The 25,958-nt window shown below is 38.2% G+C and overlaps 1 protein-coding gene across 5 annotated transcripts in view; it reads left to right on the top strand.

The window, feature by feature from the left end:
- Positions 1-25,958, top strand: part of ABCC4 (ATP binding cassette subfamily C member 4 (PEL blood group)) — a 154,481-nt gene that overhangs the window by 72,638 nt on the left and 55,885 nt on the right. For 2 of the 5 annotated variants that reach the window (XM_062624594.1, XM_062624596.1), the window contains exon 20: positions 15,343-15,422. In XM_062624594.1, coding sequence (XP_062480578.1) covers positions 15,343-15,422 — 80 coding nt within the window. Of the gene's footprint in view, positions 1-15,342; positions 15,423-18,895; positions 20,398-20,420; positions 21,465-25,958 lie in introns of those variants that run through there. The other 3 variants (XM_062624598.1, XM_062624599.1, XM_062624597.1) reach the window with 3 other exon arrangements.

Genomic DNA, 25,958 nt, shown 5'->3' with positions numbered 1-25,958 from the left:
ACTTTCTTTTACAGGGTTTAGATATTGTTTCCATGTGGCATATGGAGCAAAGTTGGACCAACTAAAGAAATTATTTCAGTTGTTTTCTGTCAGGAGGGCTTAGACAAAGAGCTTAGTCTCACATCCTTTAAAGTTCAAGCATCTGCCACTAGGGGCAAAAATTATTTTCCTGTAGGCATTCATCTTTTATTGTAGATTTACTGTGCTGCTTCACTTGGTTGATAATCTAATTTAAACCTCAGAGATGAGTCATACCTCCTCAATGGGATTCACAGCTAGTTTAAATTCTCTGATGTCAGAAGTTTTCAGTTCTTCCAGGATCTCTTTTCTGAACTTAACGGTCTTTTTGGGTGTCTGAATACACCAAGGAGGAGCAAATGTGACCCGTGCAAGTGGTGACGCTTCAGTGATACTGTTTTATGACATACCTCAGGGTTTTTTTTTTCAATATTTATTTGGGGTTTTAGTTCAGGGAATTTGGGATGTCTTGACTTAGTTTAGGTTCTAATTGTACCAAGTGTTGCCTGTGAGGAGATTTCTGTAGGTACGAGGGTGGTACCCCACTGAAGTAAGGAACCTTCTGGAAGGTGGAATAGACCTCGCCATACGGATCATATGCTGTACTAGAGACTTTTGTAAGACCAGCACCTTCTATACCAACTGTGATATGACAGTTTTCCAGAAAAACATATTTCAGTCTCCTTTCTTTGGAAAAAACAACCAACCCCCCAGTTGTCCAGAAGGCTCTACAAGATGTTAGAGTGATCCAAACACTTCAGCTTGTTCGTGACCTCTCCCTGAAAGCATGAACATGGCATAGCTGACCACTAAGAACTTCAGGGATGTTCGTATTTGGAATGTGAATTGCCATTTAAGGACTTCCATCCCAGAGTCAGTCAAGGACAGAATAGACATACAGGAAGTCAAGAGGCGTTGGAAATACCATTCAGCTGTGATGAAAAGTTCATTGGATGCTTTTTGTATGCTTTTGAAAGTAAAGCTACATTTTAAAAACCATCAGAGCCAACATTTGTTCAGCTAGTATATCTACAATGCTAAGTTGTTACTAATTAATACTCAGTAATATTAATAGCGGTAGGGCTATTGACACAATTTTGCCTTCTGTGGTTTTTTTTTTTTTTAGCTTGAAGTTATACTTTTGCTTTGTGTGTTTTAACAAGGTATCCACAAATGTATCCGGAATGAAGTCCTGTGCTCATGCTAGTTTGTGAAGAGGGAAGGAAAACCGCAATCTTCCCTAATTTAATTTCATGATTATATATGTATTTTTCCATTTTAATCCTGAATGCTGTCTTATCAGAGATTTGGTTAATGCCTTTTTTCACACAGAATAATGGCAAAGCAGTTGTTTTGAAACAGCCTTTCCCAAAATGTCTGGAACCAGATTATGATCAGTGATTATTTCAAAATTTGTAGTGTTTATTCCAAAATTATAAATTGTGCTTTAGATCCATGGGAGGATCTTATAGATGTCTGTATATTAGATACAAATACCTGAAAAGGTATGTATTTTTGTTATAGACTTTGCACTGCTCTTCTAGTTGTCCAGTTCCTTGCAGTCCTGGAATTTCCTTCATTCTGATGTGCCTGATGTAGTTCTAGCAGAGAAGCTGCTGGTTTAAAAAAAAAACCAAAACAACAACAAAAAAAATTGTGTTGAAAGTGGATGTCAGAGAAAAATGAATGCACAAATAGGTGAACTGTTAAGACCTGCAGTTCTGTAGTTAGAGGAGTGAAATACGCTCCTGTAAGAGTAGTTTGAAGCAAGGAGTAACTGAAATCCTCTGAATTGTTCTCTAAAGGCATGTCTCAATATATAGTGAGTCTTGTCTCATCTGTCTTAAGTATAATCTTGTGAACAACTTGTGAACAACTTACACTTGCATCAGACACGGCTGTGCAGTATGTGCTAGGTGCGCTTCGCAATCTCCCTCTAGGCAACAGTGGCCTTTTGATTTCCACAGTTCTAATTTGGGAAATATTTCAGAACATGATCTCTCATTTGCTGTGAGGATTTCCCATGGTTTTCAATGTAAAGTGCCCTTCCTGTGGCCTGTATGGCTCATGTATAGTTATTGTAGTTCCACAATCTGGCTCTTTTTGTCCCTCTGTTTTTCCAAAACATTAATTCAGAGACTCTTATAGTTGAAGTGTGGCAAGTGTTGCAGCCATCTTTTGTTGCAGCTACCTTATGTTCTCACTTGCTTTATCCAAAACTCTTCTGCGCTTCCCAGCCTATGCCTTGCCATGTCAGGCTTCATGTCTTGGTTGTGTGTGCAATGACATTCTCTCTTTTTCAAGTGTGCTTATTTGTATCCAGAACTTGTGACTTTCTATGGTGAAAGGGAATAGAAGAAGCAATGTTGAAGGAAGAGGGAGGAGAGGAAGTGGGGAACGGATATGCAGTGAATGAATCAGAGGGTGAAGGAGAGGGCACGTGCAAGCAGCCAGTTTGCACAGGGCAAAAATTCAAGTCAATATGTACAAAGCTCTCTCGATATCCAAACATCCCAAGTTTGGCAACTTCTGCGACTGTTTCTACAAGCCAGCCTTTTGACAGTTCTGTCTTGGAGCTCCTCCCATGGGCCAGATGGAGAAGAGGCTTTTTCTTATGTTATGACCCCAGTATACTTTGATGTAGTCTACCAGGAGGTGTTGGAAGGAGTGTGGCTTCATTTGAGCATTAGCCTTTTTCCCATGCAAAGCTTTTACTATTTCTGCACCTGGTAACGGGAGCTGTTGGCACATTACTGTGTTTTTTCCTCCCTCCATCATCATTTTGCTGCCTTATCTTTCATGCTTACATCTTTGTAACTTCCTGCTCTCTGTTCAGTAAAGTTCATCCACAAGCTGGCTCTTCTTCATCTTAAAATCATCTCTCAAGATACACCAGTATCATTGTAACCGCAGTATAACTATGCGCTGTCAGTAGTTAAACATATGGGTGGAGAAACTCATTAATTCTGTGACCTGTTTGTTTTCATGTACTTTAAAAAAAAAGCTAAAGAGGCACACATCTTGTCCTGCAACTTTCTGTTCCAGCTTACTGCTACATCTTCCCTTTGCTCATTGTTCCTTTTATAGTCAGTTGTGCTGGTTTCTCTTAACACAACAAACACTTCAGGGCAGAGCATGCTGCTGGCTACGTGATGATACAGTGTGCATCCTAGTGAGGCTCTGCCTTGCACTTCAGATATATTAATCCTCTTCGGGGTGTTTCTGTCATGAAAGTAACAAATGGCAGTGTTCTCAGGAGTCCCTGGTTGTGGGCAGCACTTTTATGTTTTTGCCTATTTATTTATTTAGGAGTTCATAGTGCTGGACAGCTGTAAATCAGAGCTTCACAGTGAGGTCTGTCTTTGAATTGAACAAAGACAAAATACATTGTAAATTGCATTCACTTTTGCTTGAATGACTGTTTAGTGAAGCCGTTTTTTCCTACTGGCTCTGTGTGTTGGTTTCTTTTTCTGGTTACAGAAGAGTGAAATGTTGCTGTTAACTTACTTATGTTTATCATTCCAAGCTTCATTCTTACTATTTAAAAGCCATGAAAATTAGGAAGTTATAGGGCTATGTTAGATTTTTCTTTCATTTTAAGCAGTGTTTATGTAATATGTTTTTAAAATAATTTGACATACAGCATTCAGCTGTCAAAAAGTCTAGGGGGGTGAATTTAAGGTATATCTCTGCATGAACATTAAAGGTTCTTTAATTTCCATTTATACACTCTGAGAGCTTTAGTGTGGTCAGCAGCTACTTACTCCTCGTTTGCAGCTACTTCTAGCATGGTTTTCCTTTTTCGTTTTTGAGTTGAAGCTTTCTAATAGTTGCCCAGTAGAGGGGGTACAATAAAGTCAAATGCTGTGCAATATGACTTTTAAAAATATTCAGCATTTAATAATTTAATGATTAAAATTTCTTTCTTTTAATGTACTGAATGTAACACACAGTAGAGAAGAGGTCATATTTTGTTTTTTTTTATCATTTAAATGTATATTATAACCCACATTTCCACTTCAGTGTTGATAATTATAATTTCAATTGTAAAGAAGTTTACATTATAGTAGTATTTTTTTTCCCCAGAAGCTGATGGCCCAAAGAAATGCATTGTCAGACTCTATCTGGATTCTTTTGGACAGCTTTTCTTGCTAGAAGATAATGCTTGGGATGTGGTTGCCTTCATCTTTTCTGAGACAAAGGATTGTTAGTTGTTTCTCAGGAAAGATTTGCAAGTGGAATTTGATGCCAGTCGCAAAAGCGAAGAGGAGGTGAAGTCATTCCCCCTTATACCCTACAGCCTGCTCTGCAAGGAACTATCCATTCCATGCTTTAAATGAGGAAAAAGAAACAAAACCAACAAGAAAAAGGGGGTGTGTGTGTGTGTGTGTTGAATCCAGCTATCCAGTTGTAGTTTCTCCCATGCTGGTTGCCACAGCCTTCAGGCACACTCTCATTTGCCTTCTTCCGGTGCCATACTTACTTACTGATTCATCCAAACAGCAAGCAGCAGAGACTGAAAGAGGCCTACCGCAGAATTGCCTCTAGTAGAGCAGTTAATACTCTCCTGGAGAGGTGGGCGACCCACATTCAGTACATGATCAGTGACCGGTAAAAATAGCATGTTGCCTTGCATCTCTGCCCAGCCTTCACCTCTCATGTAACTGTCCTGGCCCATGGGCTTGTCCAAACCTTTGTAAACAATACATCAGGTTTGCCGATAGCAGATTTCGCAAGCAAGTGCTTTGATTACTTTCACAGCAAACGAAGAGATGCAGTTCTAATTTTCTGATATTTATACTAGAATTTCCCTTGAGTTCAGTAGTAATGGCATTTCATAGGAGACAGGAAAAGTCCCCTCTGAAAACTATACAGTTTCATCCACTGGAAATTCTGGATAGCTAAAATTGTGTTGATGCAGCAGCTTTTTTTTTTTTTATGTTATGAGTAGTTAAAAAGGAAAAAGTATTCCAGAAATCATTCCATGGGTACATGATGAATGAACTTTAGAGAGAATCTCTCCTTGCCAAACAATTCACATTTTCCAGAAGAGGAGAGAAAGAAAAAGAAACTGAAGCTAAAGAAAGACGACTTGATTGAATGAAAGGAGCATGCCAAGCAGAATACAGGGGTTTACAAAGTCAGATGAAGACATGAAATGCCTCTGCTGTTTGAGCTGGCCAGAGGCTTTATCCTCAGAATGGATGGGCTTAGGTAGAGGCCAGAAGTCTTGGCTTGGTTTTCACAGCAACAGTCTGTATAGAATTCCTTTCCATGGTTTCAGAAAAGGAAGAAAATAGATGGACTACGTCAGAATCATGCTCTTCAGTGTGTAGGAGGGGATCTGAATATATATGATAAGTAAAATACTGGATAATAATTGTTTTCTGAATGATAACTGCTTCAGCCAGATAGCAGCATCAGCTGAAGAGCTCAAGAGGCAAAGCTTCATATTCAATAATGTTCTATTTGGTTATTTTTGTCTTAGACTGGAGTGATGATTGAGTCTTTCTAACTTCAAAAATAAAGAAGGTAAGAAAAATGTTAGAAAGAAGAAAATTAAAATTATTATTCAATGAATTATCTTTAGGAGATGGACTGGTAAGAAAATCAATAAATACGAGTGGATTTGCCAGAGCTGTGTGATGTTCCCCCCCCCCCCATATTTTCTGAAATACAGTATTTAAAGGCTATTCTGTATCTAGTCTTGATAATATAAATAGCACAGGAAATCTCCTTTTGCTGTTGGAAAAAGCTTACGAGAAAGGTGACATATATTTCTATTTTTGTTTTAATCCTTGTATTGATGTAAACTTATATATACCCCCAAATCTGAACGTAGCTCCAAAAGCTATTTTTCTGCTCTCATGTAATAATTCCAACAACAGAATACTCTTCAGGTAATTCAGCCCATCCTGATTTGTAGTGTTCAGTTTAATTCATTGTAAGCCCCCCCTCCAGCAAAACAACACTTAGGATGTATTTCCAATCCAAATCGGATTTATAACAGATTGGAGAACTAGACTGCACAAATGCTCTTTCAGAAGTGGGCATGTTTGTGGTTAAATAGTTTAGCAAAGAATGAAATTCATAATCTTGCTAGTAAAAAGCCAATATGAGATTGTATTTCTTACTTACTATTCTGTGTTTCTATTATAGTGATGCTTTGTATTGTGGTGAGGAGTTGAAGTAGGTAACTTTACACCTGGAATAGAAAAAGAAGGTGGTGTAAATCAACAGAAAATTCTGTACGTAGTGTACAATTTGACACCTTTCTAAAGGCCAGTTGGTAAGAAACTGCAAGTGGTTACTAATTTTTATTTATTTTTTCCCCTTCAGGAGGGGAAGGGAGCCAGTGTGAACTCTTCATGTACCTCCTCCTTCGTATAAATACTTCTTTTCTTTGGTTCAATTGAACTACATGCCTTAAAATCTCTTACTGCTTATGTTGTAGTATGCAGCAGAAATTAAATTGTGCTGTATTTCAGCCCTGCATTACAGTTGGTGGCTTGGTTTTAGTTTTTGATTTGTTTCAGTATGTTTAAGTGTTCATTAAGCTCAGGATAACTTAAAATAGCTCCAGCAAATAAAAATGAGTTTAAAAAGCAACAGAAAAGATAACCAGAGGTTAACTTCTGGAGTTTTTAGAGCTTTGTTCTGGCATCTTCATCACAAAATTACTTATTAAAGGTTTAATTATTACTTAATATTAGGGGTTGGGGGAGGGGGCAGGTGTGTCTTTTCATTGTCATTCTAATTATAAAGCAGAGAGGTAGCTTTGTACTCAGGTTATGGAATAGAAAGTTGTTTTATAGCCAGAAGTTTGTTCTTCTGAATGATGCCAATTACTTACATTCGCAATAAATTACAAAAGAAAAAAACCTGTGAATGTTAGTTATTGGGGTAGGAGGTAACATTGTGGAGACCAGGAATTTGAAAGTTGCTAATGAATATATTCTCTCAGATCTGTCGTGCTTTTGTGGAAGACATCTTTTTGTTAGCAAGTAGAATACAGCACCGAAGTTAAATTTTGTTTGCAAATTCTGTTACAGCTGCAATTGTAGCCAAGTTGGTTACTTGGTAATATATAATACGAAAAGCATTTACAATGCAGAAGGTATCTCAAGATTTCTTATGAAAGCAGTTTGAGAAAAAAAGGAAAGTTATACTTCTTTTTTTTTTTTCCCCTCCCAATCAAGATGTTTTTCTTTGTGTGCTTCAGTTTTTAACAAAGGCTTTATATATCCTTTCTATATTGTATCATAAGTGAGGAGATAAACTTTGGTTGGTGATAACTGGTGTTAATACATACACCCTTTTGAGCACACCCAGGGAAAAAAAAGACTAATCAACTGTACCACATAATTTAGCAAAGGCTTAAGTCAGCTTGCATGGAGCATTGTCCTGTTTTGATTTTCTACAAGCAGGGTAATTCTAATCATTAAAATAGGTTCCATAAAAATATGTGTGTTTCTAGTGGGCTGTAAAGTTCAAGAAACAACTATACAATTAGGACCAATGTATTTGTGCTAGGTAATTTAGACAGTTTGCTAACATCAGTAGTAAAAATAGAAATTAATTTCCAAAGAAGCCTTTTTTCAGTTCTTATCTTTGTCAGAGTTATCCTTCTTTCTTTAAATCCTACACTTAAAAATAAGATCAGACACAGTGTTCACATTTTCTTCTCATTCCCTAGCTGTTTTCCTGTTTGACAGCATTCGTGTAAAAAGTCCTTTTCAAGTAGTAAATTAATTTGGATAGAAGGCATCCCACCTGAATTCATTACATGCTGGCAGTTTAGATAAATGGATATTATGATCTCAGCATTTTTTTGCCCAGCACCACTGTGCCCATTTGCAAATGTCTAAGGAAGCGATAATATTCCTGTCAGTTTCAGATGGCTAAAGAAAAAAAAACGGGGTAGATTTTCTTATTTATATTTATAGGATGCCTGTGGGGAAGACAGTAATGCTGTATATGGCAGTTTGTGTGGACTTGTGGTGCTAAACATATATTAAAAAAAGATAACAGACCTATTGACGTTTCTTCATAGAAATACAGAAGAAAAGCCAGAATAGATCAGTAATTGACAGCTATGCAGGAGATGCATTTTCAGATTTCTTTCTGAATAAATATTTCACAAACTTACAATTCTTTTCAAAGTCAGTAATCCATCTTTAATTATTTCGTTGATTTCATAGTTGTATTTTACAAGGTTGATGTAATGTCTGCTTCCTGCCAACGTTTGATATGGACAATCCACTTTGTTGCTGCTTTGATGAAATAGAAGGCTGCTTGTAGTTGCAGCACTTTTTCCTTTTTTCTGTTTTTTTTCAGCATATGTGTGTGAACTGAGCATGGCTGAAGACTTATCAGTTACTGAATGCCATAGCTTAACAGCACGATGTGTGGGGAGCTGTCAATTTATACCACTGAGAGAACGGGAAACATATGTAATGTAGTTAAATTGATGGGCATGTAAACGTTCCCAATTCTATGCGGCTGTTTCTTTTATTCCTACCTTTGAGTATGCTTTTATCACCACATACATGCTTCTGAGCATTATTTTACTACTGTGTGTGCATTTAAAATGTGTTTGGTTTAGTAAACTGTAATTCAGACTGCTAAAGTACATGCCCCATCCCTGGAAGTGTTCTAGGCCAGCCTAGATGGGGCTTTGGGCAACCATGCAGGGGGGTTAGAACTAGGTGATCTTCAAGGTCCCTTCCAACCCAACTATTCTATGACTCTGTGTTCTGTGATTTCTCTCTTTCAAGTAAGTTAACACCTCTACATATATGCAAAGTAAGGTCTGTTGTAGCACATCTCCCCAGAATGGGGCGCGGTGATGGCACCATGCTGCCGCGGCCACCTTGGTGCTGGTGCTGTGCCTCCATCGTGCAGATCGTACCTCAGTACATGGTGTCAGCAGAGTGTGGTGCCCTGGGAGCCTCTCCTCCTTGCCGAGTAAAGTAGGTGGCCATGAGGTGTGTGCTTTCGACTAACTTAACATGAAGCCCTCTAAATTAGAAGAGAATCTCTGTGGCATGACTGCCTTCAAGCAAGTCTGCAGTCCCAGTTGGGGTTGCTTACATGTATGGCTGACTACCTTCTTGAATTGGTTCCTAGGAGTACAAGTAGCTTTCAGATGGGTTTCTGTGAGTTTGCAGCAAGGGGTGGAAAATCACAGATTTGTTAGGGCTGGAAGGAACCCCCCTGCCAAGTCAGGGCCACCTAGAACAGGTTATACAGGAACACGTTCAGGCGGGTTTTGAATGTCTCCAGAGAGGGAGACTCCGTAACCCTCCTGGCAGCCTGATCCAGTGCTCTGCCACCCTTAACATGAAGTTGTGCTCCCTTATTTTGAGATTTAACTTCTTGTGTTCTAGTTTATGGCCATTGCTCCTCAATCTGTCGCTGGACACCACTGAAAAGAGTTTGGTGCCATCCTCCTGGCACTCACCTTTGAGTGGTGCATTAATGAGATAATAGTATTTAATTTGTTACCTTTTCTTCATGGGGGCTGGGGGGTGTTCCTGGCTCCACTGTTGCAGAGCAGGTAGGGAGATTTGGAACACTTCCCCCCCGGTAAGTGCAATGTACTTGTGAAAATTGATATTTAGGCTAATTGCCATGGAGGAGTTTAGGTTACTATGCAAAGCAGTATTTATTAATAACATATTGAACTAAAGTGCGATGCAATTAGAATTCTGTGTTGAGGATTAGCCTTATCTCAGAGGAGAGAAAGACTCCAGGAGCATGCATCCATGCACACAGAAGTGGCAAAAGCTTTCTATCCCTGGAAGGTGCTTCGATCAAACCATTTTTCTTTTCCAAAGAGGCGAATCGGAGAACTAGAGAAGTAGCAACAAAGTATTTTGGCAATGCGTGATGAAGCAAGTGGGTACAAAGGCTTTGTAAGCTCTTTGCAAGGTATATAAAATCAATCTGCCCACTCTGTTGTGTTACACAGAAGTATTTCAGTGAATGCGCTGGCCGACAGGGTATACTAGAAATGCCCAAATACATCTAGAAATAGTATACTGCTGCTCTTAGGGTCCTTGGAATTTAGGTTGCACAACACTGAATGCTATGGGTGGCATTTGGCTGTTCCACTGGAGGATCCTAGTTTCTTGTTTAAAAAAAACCAAACCCAAACCTTTTCTTTTCTGGTGTTTACATCCCAAGTGTTGATTCAGTTTGGATTATATTTCTTTCATCATGAAGTATGTATAAACATTTTAAATAGGTGTGGCACACTGTCAAGTGTTTTCATTATTTGGATGACAGGTTTGAACATCTATTCCAAAGTATCAGTAGGCACCTGCAGAAGCAAAGTGGGTATGTAGCACCTGAACACATTCTGATTCATGCAATTAAAGGAGTTTACAGAGTGGGACAGAAAAGAATATCACGTACTGAAGTTTGATGTCTTTTTCATGGAGAACAAAAGAGGTTTGATTCTTTCACTTCAAGTTTAGCCTAACTATTGTGTAGTCGAGGAGGTTTAATGAATCATTGTTTAACTTTCATACTGCCAAGTATTTGACCATTAAATAGTCTGAAATGTGTACATAGCACTTTGGTGACAGACCCTTATTTAACTGTGATTAATTGGCATTGAATAGTTATTTAATTACTTCGGAAGAAATCTAACAACAGTGTGTGTTCTGATTAAGTTATTTGATGTAAAAACAAACACAGGACTGTTGAAGAGAGCACGTTCCCTTTTGCAGCTTGCTACTGATGCCACACACCACATGGAAGCCTGAGTGATTAAAAAGGCAGATACTATTCACGAGTTTGGATGCTGTTGTAATATCGGCATGCTTAGTTCTTGGTTTCTTAAAAGACTGTTTTGTTAGTGCTTTCTCGAAATCTCCTTTGCCTTACAAGTTTTTTTGTTTTCTTTTTGCTTTTGAAGCCCAGAGTGAAACTCACTGGGATAAGTAAAGGATGCAAGTATTAAGTGAGCTTGAAGAGTTTTGTAAATCAAAAATACTAGACTAGATCTAAGAATTGCTGTCTTTTGGCATATATCCGTATCACAGAATGCTTACTTAAGGTATTTGGGGGGTTTGAAAGTGTGAAGTATTGTGGGAAGGTGGTATTGATAGTCTGTAAGTTTTGGAGAGAAGGATATTAAAAGTTCTGGAGAGGAAAATATTTTTTCTTTGTGGGGGAATGAGTTTTGCAGGTGTAATGGTTTCTTTTATCTGAAGAACCATTCCCAAAAGCTAGGTTTGAAAATCCTAATAGAAACTATAGTCATAACTGTAAGCATTTTGAGTCCTGACTCAAAATGGCTCCTTGAACTTCCCTATCTGGAATGTTTCCTCTTGCTTGCATGTTTAATAATGCATAAGCAAGCCACTGATTTTATTGTGCTTCCAGTACGTAGAAACAGTTGTTTCTTCATGCCTTGTGAAATCCACTTGTAGACATCCTTAGAAATGTAGCAATCACTCTGGAAGCAGTATCACAATGGCTATGGCGCATTTTGCAGATATTTCCAAAGCAAAACACTTCTACTTGGAGGTGCACACTCTGGTATACGGCGAGTGAATTTGCTTTTGTAGATTACTGTAGCTTGTTTCTGCATGGGACAAATGCTGAATAAAATGCCAGTTCAGTTATATCCGTATGAACAGGGTCTGAAATACATCTCTCTATACAGTCACTGGGGTAATATTGTTGAAAACCAGCAATAACAAAAATAGGGCTAAGGCTTGTGGCTCTGTCACTTGCTTTAGCAGTAGAAAAGCATTAATGGTCACCGAATTAATGTTACAAGATGGAGATGTGAACCTCTTAGCAAGAAGCGAGGTATTTTTGTAGGCGTCATGACTTCAGGTGATGTTTTCCAGAATTATTATGTGTAAACACTAAATAGATCATAAGTAACTTTTTTTCAGTAACTTGAAAATTTAAAAAAAAAAAAGTTCTGCTACCAGAGATTCACCTGAGTGTTTAATTTGGGAAGGAGCTGGTTCACGTCCCCATTGTTTAAATTGCTTTACTTGTATCAGGGGGAGTGTAAAAGGCTCCAATTGTCAAGGTCTGTCTTTTTCATATATTGTTTCTTTTGCTCACTCATATTTTAGTCTGTATCATATTACAGAATTACTGTATTTACATTTTAAAGAGGATTAGCCAGATTAAAAGATGTTTTCATGTTTCATTGATATTGTCAGATTAATTTCCACTTTCCTAGTGTCAGCTCACAGTTTGGTCAGAACAGTCTATAGAAACACTGTTAACCATTTAATAAGGTGATTGCCAAAAATACAGTTTTGGCAATTGATTAGCAGCTTGATTACCAATGGGAATTTGAGTAGTTGGTGGTTAATGGAAACACAGAAGAGATAGTAAAGCTAGAGGACTACTGAGGCCAGCTCAGGTGAGCTAAGCTTTTCTTTCAGACTATGTTCCTCAAAGAACTTCCCTGGAAGAGGTGTTGCTGTGGAGGGAAATACTGCTGCAGTTGCTCTTGGTGTACAGCATGAAAGCAAGTATTCAGCAGCTCTCATTTTATATCTATACCAGCTTTTTTACCCCTGAAAGCACAAGGACAGATTTGTGTCGTGCTTGGAGCCTAAAGCTCTTGTTGCAACACAAATTTTCTCAGGAAATGGTTGGAGGTTGTCACAGCCTTCTCCTAAGCTCTTCTCCTTGATATCCAGTCATAGAATGTGTGGGAGTGGTTCAAAGCTGAACCAGGGGAGATTTAAACTGGACATTAGGAAGCATTTCTTTACTGAGAGGGTGATCAAACACTGGAATAGGCTTCCTAGAGAGGTGGTCAATGCCCCAAGCCTGTCAGTGTTTAAGAGGCATTTGGATAAACTTTTGGTCAGCCTTGAACTGGTTAGGCAGTTGGACTAGGTGATTGCTGTAGGTCCCTTCCAACTGAAATGTCGTGTCCTGTCATATCCACGGTTGATGAAAAATCCCAAACTAAAACCCAGACTCAAAATCAGCAAATTCCTCCTTGAGCAACTTTACCAGGTGATTCTTCAATAGAAATCTCAAGGGAGGGAAATAACAGCTAAATTCTGAGATACTGCTGGAAGTGAAACAACCCAAGAGTTAAATCTCTTTTCACAGCAAGCAACATTACATTGACTTTGTAATGGCTTCTGTAGCCCTTCAGGCCTTGTCTGTACTGTACAAAATGAGAGTAAGTGATTTTCCAGGAACAAGTTTGTATGTGCTCTCCCACCTGTGGGATGACGGCGACTGTAAACACATTGCTTGATTCCTGGAGGTGCTGACATTGACCCGACTTGTGCTGTGGCTATGGAAAGTAGCCAGCCTGAGTGACCTTGCTGCCTTCCCATGGTGTTGCAGATAGTTTGTGCAATAGCTTCTTACATCAGTCTGAAAACACTGCAAATAAAACATATTTGGGGTTAAGAGACGAAGGGAGATTCTAAGGCTGAATTAAGGTATGATTTGCTCTCTGTAGGAATAATCTTTTGCCCTTGTGTACAGCTTGCAATTGGTGGGTCTCAGAGCATTTCACAGAGGGGCCTGGCACTGTCATCTTCCTTGCTCTGCTCTTCAGTCTGTAAAATAAAGTCACGCAGGCAAGTAACTATTCTATGATTCCATGATACAAATTGTTAATACTTTGAGCCAGTCCAATGTGCCGTTTTGGTTCCCTCCTGGACAAACTGCTAAGGAAAGTCCTGTCAGAAGGAAGCATTTAACCTTTGAATGATCTTTTTTTTTCCTGTGAAGTCTTGGTTCATTTGAAAATAACCTGAATGGGATATTTAGGGATATGCTTACAGCACGTGTGCCGTATGTGCTATATCACTTGTCCGCAGCTAGTCTCTGTGTAAGGAAATCAGAGGAAAAGGAAACATGCAAAAAAATTGCCTTGGAGCTCCTTCTGATGTGTCTACCCCAACAGGAAATAAGTGAAAGGGAGCATCCACAGCTGCCATTCCCAGTAAAACACATGAAGGAGATGCTGTCTTGTGCTGTTACATACCCTTCCTCTTCCTTGTGTAAAGCCTAAAAATGCAGATAAATTCTACTGTTGTCTGCCTTAAGTAACTGCTTTTGGTGTTAAAGTAGTGCAGAACAAGCTGTTAGTCATCGATATCTCTCTTTGGAGCCTTGTCTCAGGCCTTAGCAGAGCATGTTTTGTATATTGCTTGGTGTGGAACAGAAGTTCCCTTAAAAGAAGAAGTCAGTATTACGCAACAAAATCCATAATCCCGAGGCAGCTGTGAACAGAAAACTGAAACAATGATTGCTACAGAAGTTACTTCAGTATCTTTTATCTTTGAATTACGTCTCCAACGCACTCCTTGGAAACTTTAAACTGAACTACTTTCAGTTTAATGAGCTCCTTTGAAAAGAGAAAGAAAAGTCTTTTGTTGCCAATGTAGTGAATGTGTTTGTACCAGTTAGAAGTAATAACTGAATCAAGATATATGTAGATAAAAAAAGCAACGTGAATGCATGTAGGGGCATTACACACCTTAGAAAAGGCCAGATTCCCATCCTTAGCTTAGTTTCTTTCCTGGTGAGTAGAGATATCGATTAATAGAGAAAGACACTAATCCACTTACAGGTGGCAGCATTGTGACTTTAATTGTTACAGTACTCTTGCTGTAACTGAATTTTTCACTCAAGTAGAACTTGGGAAAATAGAGAAGCGTAAATGCTTCACTGACAGCAGATTAAAAATTGTTTTATTAGCTTAAATAAAGATCAGTATTGTCAGGGTTTTGAATGAGTATAAATGTAAGGCTGCATAAAATCTGTCTCAAATTTCATTTCAGAAATGCCTGAAATTTGAACCCACGTATAACGATGGAGGTGTGGGAACAGAAATACTAAAAAGGATCAGTTAGATCAACTATGATCTATCTGGGACATGTGAGCACTAGTGAGTTTCAGGATAGGAGCAAATTCTGGCTGATGTTACTTGATGAAACTTGCACTAAGTTGTCCAAACTGTAAACCTTTACCTGCACATGCTGAGCATATAAAGCGTGTTTTACGTGTTAAATTCCATTGAACTATTATCTTCAAAGCCCATTTTAATTTTTTCATAGCATTTTAAGCACAGAGTTTATATCTGGGTTGAAGACATTTGTAAAAAAGTATTCTTCAAAATACATTGCAGTGGTTGTGAAAGATTCCCTTCATGGTGGTTTCAGAAGTTGTCTTTTTATCTTTAGATTCCAGCTGTTTCCTTTTAACTGTTACTAAAATGGTAAAATGTGGTGTGTTTGAGATATTTTGATCTTTTCTGGAATTATATTTGCTTTCTTTTTATTTTCTTCTCCAACTCTGTTTCTGTAGGAAGAATCTTGAATCGTTTCTCCAAAGATATTGGCCACCTGGATGACTTGCTTCCATTGACATTCTTGGACTTTGTGCAGGTAATTTCAGTTGCTGCTGTCAAAGCCTTCTGCACTGCATTCTGTATTTATATTCCCGTGTGCTTTGGTGAAGATCAGCTATTTGTCACAGATGTAGCTGAGTTGAAAGAAAGTACTTGTTTGTGAAAGAAGGGTGTGGTTGAAATTTAATGTGTCGGTAAAAAGCTAACATGAGTAATAACTGGCAGGTAGGAGTGGCTATACACAGCTTGCTATTATGTCAAGATTTCAGTTCATAGTAGCTACATGCTTGGTAAATTGCTCCTGATTTGCCTTCAAGCAATCTGGCAAGCTTATTGCTGTTATAAGAAATATGTCCATAGTAAAGAAACAATCAACTTGCATGAAAAGATAGCACAGATTAACCTAATTAAATGTCTACTTCCACAAAGAATCAAATGCTTACCACACCATTTTGGATTAAAATAGGTGTGGCTATTTACAAAGAAAAGATTAGTAGTAATAGGGTGAATATAATAGCCTTAATAGGAACAAGTGAAATAAATTGCAGACAAGAAAGATGGACAAAGCACTGAGATTTTGATGATGATGAAAGGATAAGGGATTATATATGACATCAGGGTAATTTTTCTGTTGCAGTTGCTTATTTAATCCTCCTTATAAAAAATGTGGAAGGATAAAGCTGAAAAAAAAATGAGTGTGCTGTACAAAAATAACATGAATCATACACAATCATGGAGGCTAGAGAAAGCAGTGACTTGAATCCACTTAGTGGATCAGAGCTGTCATGCTCAAATCAGAAAGGTTTCTTAAGGTTCTGTTGCTAACTTCTCTTTGTCTCTTAGAGATAACTTATTCAGGATCTAAACCTTGTTCTGACTTCTTTAAAAATAAGCCAAAGACACTGTGGGTTGAGCAGTTTAATCGTGTTAGTGCTGAACTCTTGAAAATAGGAAAGAAAAAGGTATGTTCCAAGGAGTGAGTTAAAAACACTTTTTAAGATAAAGTTTTTCCTAGTTTGTTTAAGTTGTTAAAGTTAAGATTTATGTTTATTTTGCAAAGCATTACAGTGCCACATGTCATTTTTGGGGAAGAAAGGAAGGTGATGTGTTTTACCTGTCACTTAAAGTGATTGGGGTCTTTTGAGAGTTAGGGAGTGAATTTCAAGATTTTGAGTTCATGGGCTTTTAAGGTCCTGACAAACTCTTTCCTGAAAGTACAATATAACCATCTTTCTGTAATATACCACTTGTTTTCTACTGGTTATACAGATTGATCATTTTCTTCAGTCTCTGTCTTATTAGACGGACTATTTTACTTTTTCAGGTCTCTTGGGACAATACATATTTCTTTTTTTTTGGCTGGAAGATCAGGCTGTCCTTCAGTCATTATCCTCTTCTCTTAGCATAGGATTTAACATCCACAAATTCAAAACCATCTCTTCTGCATAGTGCTCCTTGGCTGTTAGACCAAGCAGTGCAGAGGGCTTTGTCCCCTTTACGGCAGACATCACCATGTATGTTCATACTACACATGGCCAGAGCATCCTTTGGATGCTGTGGTTTTGAGATAAAATGATTAACCCTTGTCCTTATTTCTGTGCATTTTCAGTAATGTGAGAGTTGTGTTGCAGCCCACTTGCATGGTGTTTTCTTAGCAAGAAACTGAGTGGGTGTCCTGCATGCCCTGGCATGTGTTTTAAAGGCATGTGGGGTTGTCTGAGGATGCAAAATTTGCTGGGAAAGTATTAGAGAAGTCTGCATAAGCAGAGGGAGACAAAATTGGTGTGGTCTTGTCCGTACTTCCCTTTGGGAGCAGACCCTGAAGCAAACTGTTTTGAGAATTACACTCTTCCCTTTTTCCAAGGGAATCAACTGGTTTGCTCCAAAAGAAAACTAAGGAAGGAGACGACCTGTATGCACGGCACATAAAAAGGGCTGAGTCATCTACTAGCAGATAGGAAAACTTAGTTATTTGACCAGTATGTAGATACTTTAGGCCATATATGCTTACCAAAACTTAACTAGTTTGGGATGAAAGAATGAAAACTCTTGCTCTCTAGGTGACTGTTTTCTTCTTTCGGGCTCCTACTGTAATCTGCATTTTTGTAAACATTTCCCCTCATGTTGATTAGTTTTTGCATTTCCTTTAAATTGGCTTTTGAATTATTTCTCAATTCCAAACTTTGAATTCTGAGTGGAAGTTTTCCTTCTTAAAAAAAATGAAGTAGATGTTACATGTCCAGTACACTATTAAAAACATACTATGCTTCAAAGCTTACCTGTTTGGCATCAGAAAAGAAAATTTAGGATCTTATTGTTGACTAATAATGTGCTGCTATCCATAAGACAAAAGCACTTCCTTCTTGGCAGGTTTCCTCAAACTTCCTGTTCTTGATCAGCAGTTTTGTTGGTTAGTGGATGCCTTTTGAAATTCAATAGCAAAGATATATTTATTTCTGAAGAAGCATAGATTTTTACACAGGATAACTGTTATCAATTATGATAGAGATCTTTTGTCACTTGTTTTGTTTGCAGGTGTCTTTTATAAGACTTTATAATCCCTTCAGGAAGAAATATTTTCTCCTTTCTAAAAACAGTATTAGCTAAATACAAAAGCCCTGATCCCAGCCATTGTTGCTGATTCTTTGAGAGACATTTCCCAACATTCATTGTTTAAATGGTTGTCAGGAGAAATCAAGTGAAACTTAATAAACAATGCAGTAACTGGTTCATCTTACTTTGTGTGTAGAAGCTTTTCTTGAGCGGATTTGCATTGAAGAAGTGGTCGTTTTTCTGAGTTACTGCTAAGATCATTGTGAAGCATTCCACCCTTTTACTGTATTGGCAAGTGAGTGTATAATTTCTGCGCAGATAAACACAGTGTGATTGGACACCCAAAACCTACAAGATCAACCCATTTAAATACCTACAGATAAATAAAATCTACTGGTTTTGAAATTTTATAGTTGCACTGAGTAGAGATTTTAAAGCAATGCTAAAAATTGATAGTGTTCTTTTTAGAGTGCCTAATAAGATTTATACAGTGAACTGCAGTCATAATGAGCATGATGAGTCTAGACAGCTATACTGGATGAAAATTCTTTCAGCTAAAAGACTTGAATTTTTTGCATCTTCCATTGGGTCAATGAAGAAGAAACAGTTGGTTCTCTTCAAGATAGTAGATAGTTACTGTACACTTACTTGTTAACGGCAAAAATAAAATGTACGTGGCAAGCACAAAAATGCATCATAGACCTTGTGTATTCTGAAAGTCTTGTCTAGAGTTTGCAAAACTGTTGCTTTGCAATAACTCCCAAAGTGGCAGTTCTCACTGCCTTTAAATTTAAATGCCATCCTTTAAGTGCACTAAAATATAGCACACCTACTTTGAAGAGACTGGGAGCAGGAGGGGCTGTCCTCACCAGAACAAGGCAGTCATTTTTTAACTTATGAATTTCAGCAGTATATGAGACATGTCATGTTAGTGCAGTTGACTATCTTTTTTTGTAGAAATTACTGCTGTAGCCACAAGATTTATAAATAAAAAATAAGTCTCTTTTATGAGAACATATGTATGGCTGTGTTTGACTACATGGCTTTTGAACAGGGCTCTGTAAGTAGATCTGAAGGATAGAAACTGAAAAGAAACCAAAGCTAGGTAGTGCAACTGAGATTATCTTTAGTTGTATGCATACAGTCCAGTTCAAAGGTCATTGAAATAAAAATATGCACTTTACAGTATGCAGCCTAAGCCTGGGCCTTGTCTTCTGTAATGGAGCGTGGCTAGCTGTAAAGTTCCCTACCAGATCTCCTAAAAAATAAAAAGCAATGCTATGTTCATTTATTTAACCAAATACGGCACTCAATATGTTTGTAAATCAGGTAGTAATTAATGTTTGTGGGTTGATTCAGATAGTCAGAAAGCTGAATGAACTTGTTTGGTGAAGATGATGTTTGGGTTTCTTTGTGAACTAACATATTTTTTAGTTAATTGCCATAGTACTGTTAACCTCAGTTCTGCATCTTGCTTTCTTTTTTCTGAGTTAAAGATTTCTGGCAGGTGTTTTCCAACTAAGTTGCCATCTCCTCAGGTGAAGGGGTCACTTGTGTGAAGGCCGTCACAGTGCTTTAGAACTTTCTAAGAGGACTTAAAAATCTGCTTCATGTAGATACACGTGCTCTATTCATGTATTTGTTAGTTTAATCAGAGGGCGGGCCTGACAGCAGCCTCAAAGAGCTACCCAAATAATTGCAGAAATGCTCCCTTGTTACAAATTTGATTATCTTATGAGTAAGTCCAAAGGGAGTTAAGGAACTCAGGGGCCATATAAGACAACTGGGATTTTGTTACTCTGATTTTCTTAGACTTCTCTGAAAATACCAGCTGATTTACTCAGCGTTATAACCAACTGTTGTTCCTCCTGCTGCCTTAAGCTCTGTGGGAGTACAAGGTTCTGTTGATGTGGACTTCACTGGTAGGTGTGGGGCTTGTAGTTTAAAATATCCTGGTTAAAATGCATAGCAATGTCTAGCTCAAAGCAGCACTAATAAAACACACTATATAAATTCAGGAAAAGGTCAGCTGAGGAACAGAATAAAAGAATTTAACAGGGAAGTATTGGGAATTAAGAGTCCAGTATCCTTAATAGTATTTTATGTACATTAGCCCAGATGTTCCTAAGTGGCCAGTGTTTTGGACGCCCTGTTTTTGAGAACTCATCAAAATGAGGCTTATTTTTAGTCCCTGAATCTCACTTTGACTTGAGATAGATCTGCAGAGGCTTAACATCCTTAAATAGTGGTCTTGGGTGATGCAGGATGAGTACCCAAACTGATAAAACTATTGGTTGAAAATTGTATGTGTAAACTGATTGAATATATAAGACAGTGAAATATATTTCAGACTTATTTTTAGTTTTGTTAATTATTATGATAAATTTTAAAGGGATTTTTTTTTCTCTAGTTTCTTGCCCTTTTAATTCTTCAGTGATATTATTACTTGTTAACAGAGTTGATTTTCTGCTTTTGTTTCCAGTGAATTTGAGTAACTGAATGTGATGGCCCCTTCATTTTGATTTCTTACCCTATGCTGGATTGAGGGGGGAAAAAAATCATGATCTGTTTTGTTTCTGGAGAATACTGTGAACATGTGAACTATCTTGAAAAAGGGCAATGATTTATTGAGGAAAACTGAATTGCAAAACCTTTTTCCTCCCCAAAATCAACAGCTTGACTGAGCTTAAATAACTGACTTTTCATATCCTTTCATCACACACAAAGACCTAATCCTGAGACTACTTGAGCCACCAATGTAGGCTGTGGCTGAGACCACCACTGAATGTGCCATTCCCTTCTCACTACACACAAAACACATTGACTGCAGCTTTATGAAGTGAAAATGCTGAAGAAAAGGAAAATGTGAAGGAGGTGTCCCCAGTGATTTCTTTTTTCAAGGAAAAAAAAAAAGAAAAGAAAGGAAAATAAAAGCTGCTGCATCTGGATATTAGGAACAAAAAGTGCCTCAGACTGGAATAATAGCTTGGGTCACTTGCTTTCGTATGTGCACAAGAGTGGAACTGCTGTCCCTTGTTTCAGTACCACTGACCCCTGCATTTTTTGTGTGAAGATGTCAGGGAAAGTGTGTAGAAGGAATTCCAGGATCTTTTAGTTTAACAATGACGTTGTTATTTTGCGATTTCTGTGAGAGGTGGGGTTCTGGGGGTTTGTTGTGTCATTTATTCCACTTTAGCCAGGTTTTGTATGTATGTGTGCATGTGTGAGTTTTAAGAGAGATTTCTGTTCATTTAGTAGTAGCTTGTTCTGTGTGTTTGCATGGGTGCAACTAAAATATGATCATAAATATGCTGTCAGAAAATAACAGCTGTGAGATTTGTGTGGGATCTGTGTTAAATGTCAGCATATTCTCTTTAGCCTGGTACATAGAGCAGACCTGTATCTTGGAAACACCTTTTGGGTTTGCTTCTGCTGAATACTGGTAGTTTTGTTTGATGGTTGGATCACAGGATTCTGCAGCTGTGCTGTGGTTTAAACAAAAAATAAAATAATAAAAAAACCCTAACAGTTTCCTGGTGCCATTTGACTACTGAAATCTCATGTCACTTTCTGTCTGCGGAACTGATGTTCTAACTGCACATTCCCAAGAAGCATGGTACAGTGCATTTTGCTAGTGGGTAATGAGAGACCAGTTAAAATGTAAAGAAAAATAATGTGGTATATATTTTTCATTGGTTACTTTTGAATTTTAATTTCAAAAAAGGTTAAAATTATTATTATTAGAACTATTTTTTAGTATAGTCATTTGATATATTCTGTATGTGCTTACATACAGAAGGTTATACATGTTATTGTTAAATGAACGAAGTAAAGACTGTCCATCCTGCCTTCCTGGTCATCACCATCATCCTTCTCCCCCTTCCCTCTCCTTTCCCTCTCCCCAGAAAAAAGCAGGGTGGAAGGTTGAGGAGGAATAGCAGGCTAGGTTTGTGCTCGTGTCTCCCAGACCAACATGCAGGACCTGTGAGTTTAGCACAGTCAGTTGTCTAAATAATGCCCTTCTTTATTGACCTTTCATTCCACTGTCCCTGAATGCTTTGATTGTTAAGTCCCAGTAGCCAATTAGTCTTGTTGATGGTGACCAGCAGTGGAGATAATCTATGCCAAAGCTATTGCTGGTCTTTATGCTGTACCTGTCATCGATTTCTTTGAATGTAAGGGTCAGTGTCTTGCATCATATGGACTGCGTATTTACTCAGATTGATGGTATGTGCATGGGATAAAACACATGAAGTCTAGAGTTGCTGCTGATAGTTGGATTCCTGTTTATACACAGACCTTCGTTTTCTAGGGAAGGCTAAAGGTCTGTTCTCACTATAGCAGTCATATGTAATCAAGCTCAATCCTTTCCCTCAGGCCATTTTTTTTTCCCCTATTTATATTTGTGTGTAGAAATTTTGTAAGAACAAGTATGCATTTCATTCTCCACGTATTAATGTCAAGGCCATAGGTATCATTGCATTAACAAAAATTAAATATGTAACTTTCTTAGGTTTTGTATTTTCTTAGTATTAATAAGATTTTAAGATGCAACCCCATATCTAACATGGGAAAGCAGATAAAGTAATACTGGAAAATGTGGTTTTATTACCTTTTGCCCTCTTGCTTCCTTATGTTTCCTTTACCACTTTTCTGCTTTTCCTGTTTTTCTTGACCATTTTCCTCTTTGTTTCCATACTTTTCCATTTATAAGGTAAATGTAGATAATACTTTTGTAATTGGGCTATTCCTTCTGTTTTCTCAATGACGTGTGGAGTACTGGTGTTTTGAATATAGTACTTGGGGAAAAACAAAGCTAGCTTTCACCTGCTGGAATTCTGTCTTCTCTGTTTCTTTTTCTAGAGCACATGAGCATTGTAAGGTGCAACCTTCCTTGTCATTTCTCTAACATTTTAAGCAGATTGCGGCTTAGTGGTAGGAAGACAAAAATGTAGTTGTTCTTGTGGTAGTTTAGTACGTTGGATTGAAACCTGTAAGTAGAAATTTCAGTCAGGTTTCAATAGTCTCTTCTCCGAATTGGCTTCTCTGTTTTCTTTATCAGACTATTCTCAAGACATTTTCAGCTACTAGAAAGCAGGATAGTTGTGTGGAGGTCCAGTGATGTGCCCCCATTCTGTGTGGTTTGGAAATTTCTCCCCTTTTGGTTATGCTGGAGAAGTTCCAGAGAGAGACTCCATTTGTCTGGGGCTCTTTGTATCTGTCGGAAGATATTTTCTTATTGCCTTTCTTACTCTGAAAGAGGACAAATAAATACTCTGATGTCAGTGAACTTACGTTCTGCAGTTTTCTCCTTTTCTTTTTGGTCTATATCTCTGTATTATATTACTTCTGCTTTTGGTGCCAAAGTGAAAATTTTCTTTACTGTTATTATTATTAGGTACTTACCTGAGTTTTAAAGCATTATTGCAGCCTTTCACATCTGTAGCTCAAACTGATGATTATCCTTAAGACTTCTGAAGATCATTAACATTTCTAACACTTCACAGTAGCTAGAAATCTTTTAATTCTGCTGTCAGTCATAACAGTGTAACAATCCTGTTCCAAATGGTGATAAGTACAAATCTAGATTGCCTTAAACTGCTGATACGCTATAGATAGGACAGTGTGTGCTTACAAATTAGGATTTCACTGTTCGGCAAAAGGACTTCCAGAGATTTCACTTTTGATTCAAGAAGGAGGGAGAAACTTGGAGGTAATTTGAATTACTAAGCAATATAGCTGGGGTGTGTGTGTTAAATCATTATGCATATTTATGCTCAAAACAAACGTGGAACAAGGAATTGTCGTTAGCAAAAAAAGGACTGCATCTCATAGGAATGTGCTTGCCAGGGTTATGTGTGCATCTCATGAGGAACATAAGAACTTTTTTCTTGCTGAAACTGATACCATGGCTGTCTGGTGAACTCTGCAGCTCATTTGAAAACTCCAGATGAGGCACTGGAACTGGCTGCCCAAGGAACTTGTGAATGCTCCGTCCCTGGCAGTGTTCAAGGCCAGGCTGGACATGGCTTTGAGCAGCCTGGTCTAGTGGAAGGTGTCCCTGCCCATGGCAGGGGGCTGGAACTGGATGACCTTTAAGGTCCTTTCCAGCCCAAACCTTTCTGTGATTCTGTGATTTTGTTCTTCAGAAGGTGGAGGCTGCAGTATGGGCAGGTTTATACAGCAAAAGATGAGAGTTCAGCTGGGAACTGAATGTCACATGTCTTTGGGAAGCTTATAGCTGCATTACAGGATAGTTTTGTATAATTAAAAAAAAAATTATTCATTTTGATTGCATTCTTGAAATAGTAAAAGTTTGTGTGTTAAGAAAGGAAGGATCTTTCACAGGCTTGATAATAACTGTTCCTGCACTGTGGAAGAACAGGATGCTGAGTGAGTCCATTTTCTTGCACAGTTATATCCCTAAATCTTTTTTTCTTTCTGTTTTTCTTAATTGGGTTTTGAAATCAGTCTAATGTTTAAATAAGCAGAGCTCTTACTATGAAAGCAACTCGTATGCTAAAATAATGGGTTTAGATTTTCCCTTCTAAATGTGCTCACTTTGGTACCTGATGCAGTTGTCTGTCCTCCTCTTAACATAGTACTGGGAAAATATCTTAAGACTGAGAAAAATAATTTTTCATTTTTCTCACTGATAGAAAGTCTGGATTTTGGGGTCAGACCTGGTATCAGTTACTTACTTTGGTAAGTGCATCTTTGTTGATGGTTCGTGTAAAGGAATGTCTTCCTGATGACTTGTGGAAAGTCTTCCTGATGGTCCATGCACAGCATGGATAAGGGATTATATATGGGCCAGAGTAAATAATGTTTGTTCTCCACCAGGGAAGTTTCTTTTTACTTCTTGAGATGCCACTGGGTTCAGTACCTGCGAACCATTGCTGAACAAGGTGAAACCTGATGGTGGTGGTGAGAAACTGGTGCTGGTTAGTTAAAATATGACTGCTGAAAGTGTCAGGCCGTTGTTAAGCTTCCTGGAGCCGAATGATCACTGAGCAGAATGTAGTACTAAAGAATTACCAGCCAGGAGTTTATTTTGACTAGGAAAGCAGTATTTTGTAATGGCAAAGCTCAGGAGAAGTTAGGAAAAAAAAACCCAAAGACAGGCTAAAAAACATTTTTTGCATATCTGCCATGAAAGAGTATGACCAGAAAAGAACAGAAGGTAGTTTTATTTTTCAGGATAGCTGGTGTTGTAGTCCTTCATTTTTCATAGTCTTTATTTTACTGGGGCAGAAGGGCCGCTGTGGAACTTACAGAAATATGAACATTACTTCATTCCACCTAAAAATAAATATATGAATAGTGTATTTTAAATAGCAAGAACGAATACTAAAATGCTTAAAAGATTCTAATTGCTCTAAAACTGAAGAGCTGCATTACTGAAGAGCTGATACTGCTTTTAACAGAAGAGCCCACAGTTCAAATGTAGAACAAAGCTTTTAAAGTTGCTGAAAGACCCAGAATTGACTTCTGGCAAAACAATTAGACTTGGCTGAGCAGAAAAGGTCATGCAGTTGAAAATGAGGTATTCCTGGGGAGGATGCAGGGCTGCTCCGGAATTATGACCATGGAGGACTAGAGGCCTGGGGCAGGAAAGTGCAAATAGCTCAAAGACAGAGTTTGCAAAACTGCAACATATGGGGCAGCAGAATCTGCGGTAAGCAAAATTCTGCCAAACATTTAGAAAAACTGGGAAAAAAATGGGCACAGCATGAACGAAAAGGCTAAGATACTATCGTGAGCTATGGAGAATCCCTCACAGGAGCAGTGGACAGTATTTTAGCAAATAAGTGAATAGGTTAGACCATAAGAACACTGAATAATGTCATGCAGGGTCACAGCAGTGGTCTGTCTAGGCCAGTGGTCTTTCACCAGAAGTAGCAATAGGAGATGGTGTTTGGGGAGAGCATGAGAACCTGGCTGCTTTTTGTGGTGTGGATAAGATCAAGGACAAATATTGGTGAATTGGCATCTGCTGGTAAAGTGCTAAGCATATGAG

Source organism: Pezoporus occidentalis, unplaced genomic scaffold (genome assembly GCF_034315485.1).
Source record: "Pezoporus occidentalis ecotype Australia unplaced genomic scaffold, CSIRO_AGI_Poc_V1 ctg27, whole genome shotgun sequence".
In the NCBI taxonomy this organism is placed as follows: Eukaryota; Metazoa; Chordata; class Aves; order Psittaciformes; family Psittacidae; genus Pezoporus; species Pezoporus occidentalis.
The sequence above is the reverse complement of the archived record's forward strand: the minus strand, read 5'-3'. Positions and strand labels throughout refer to the sequence as shown.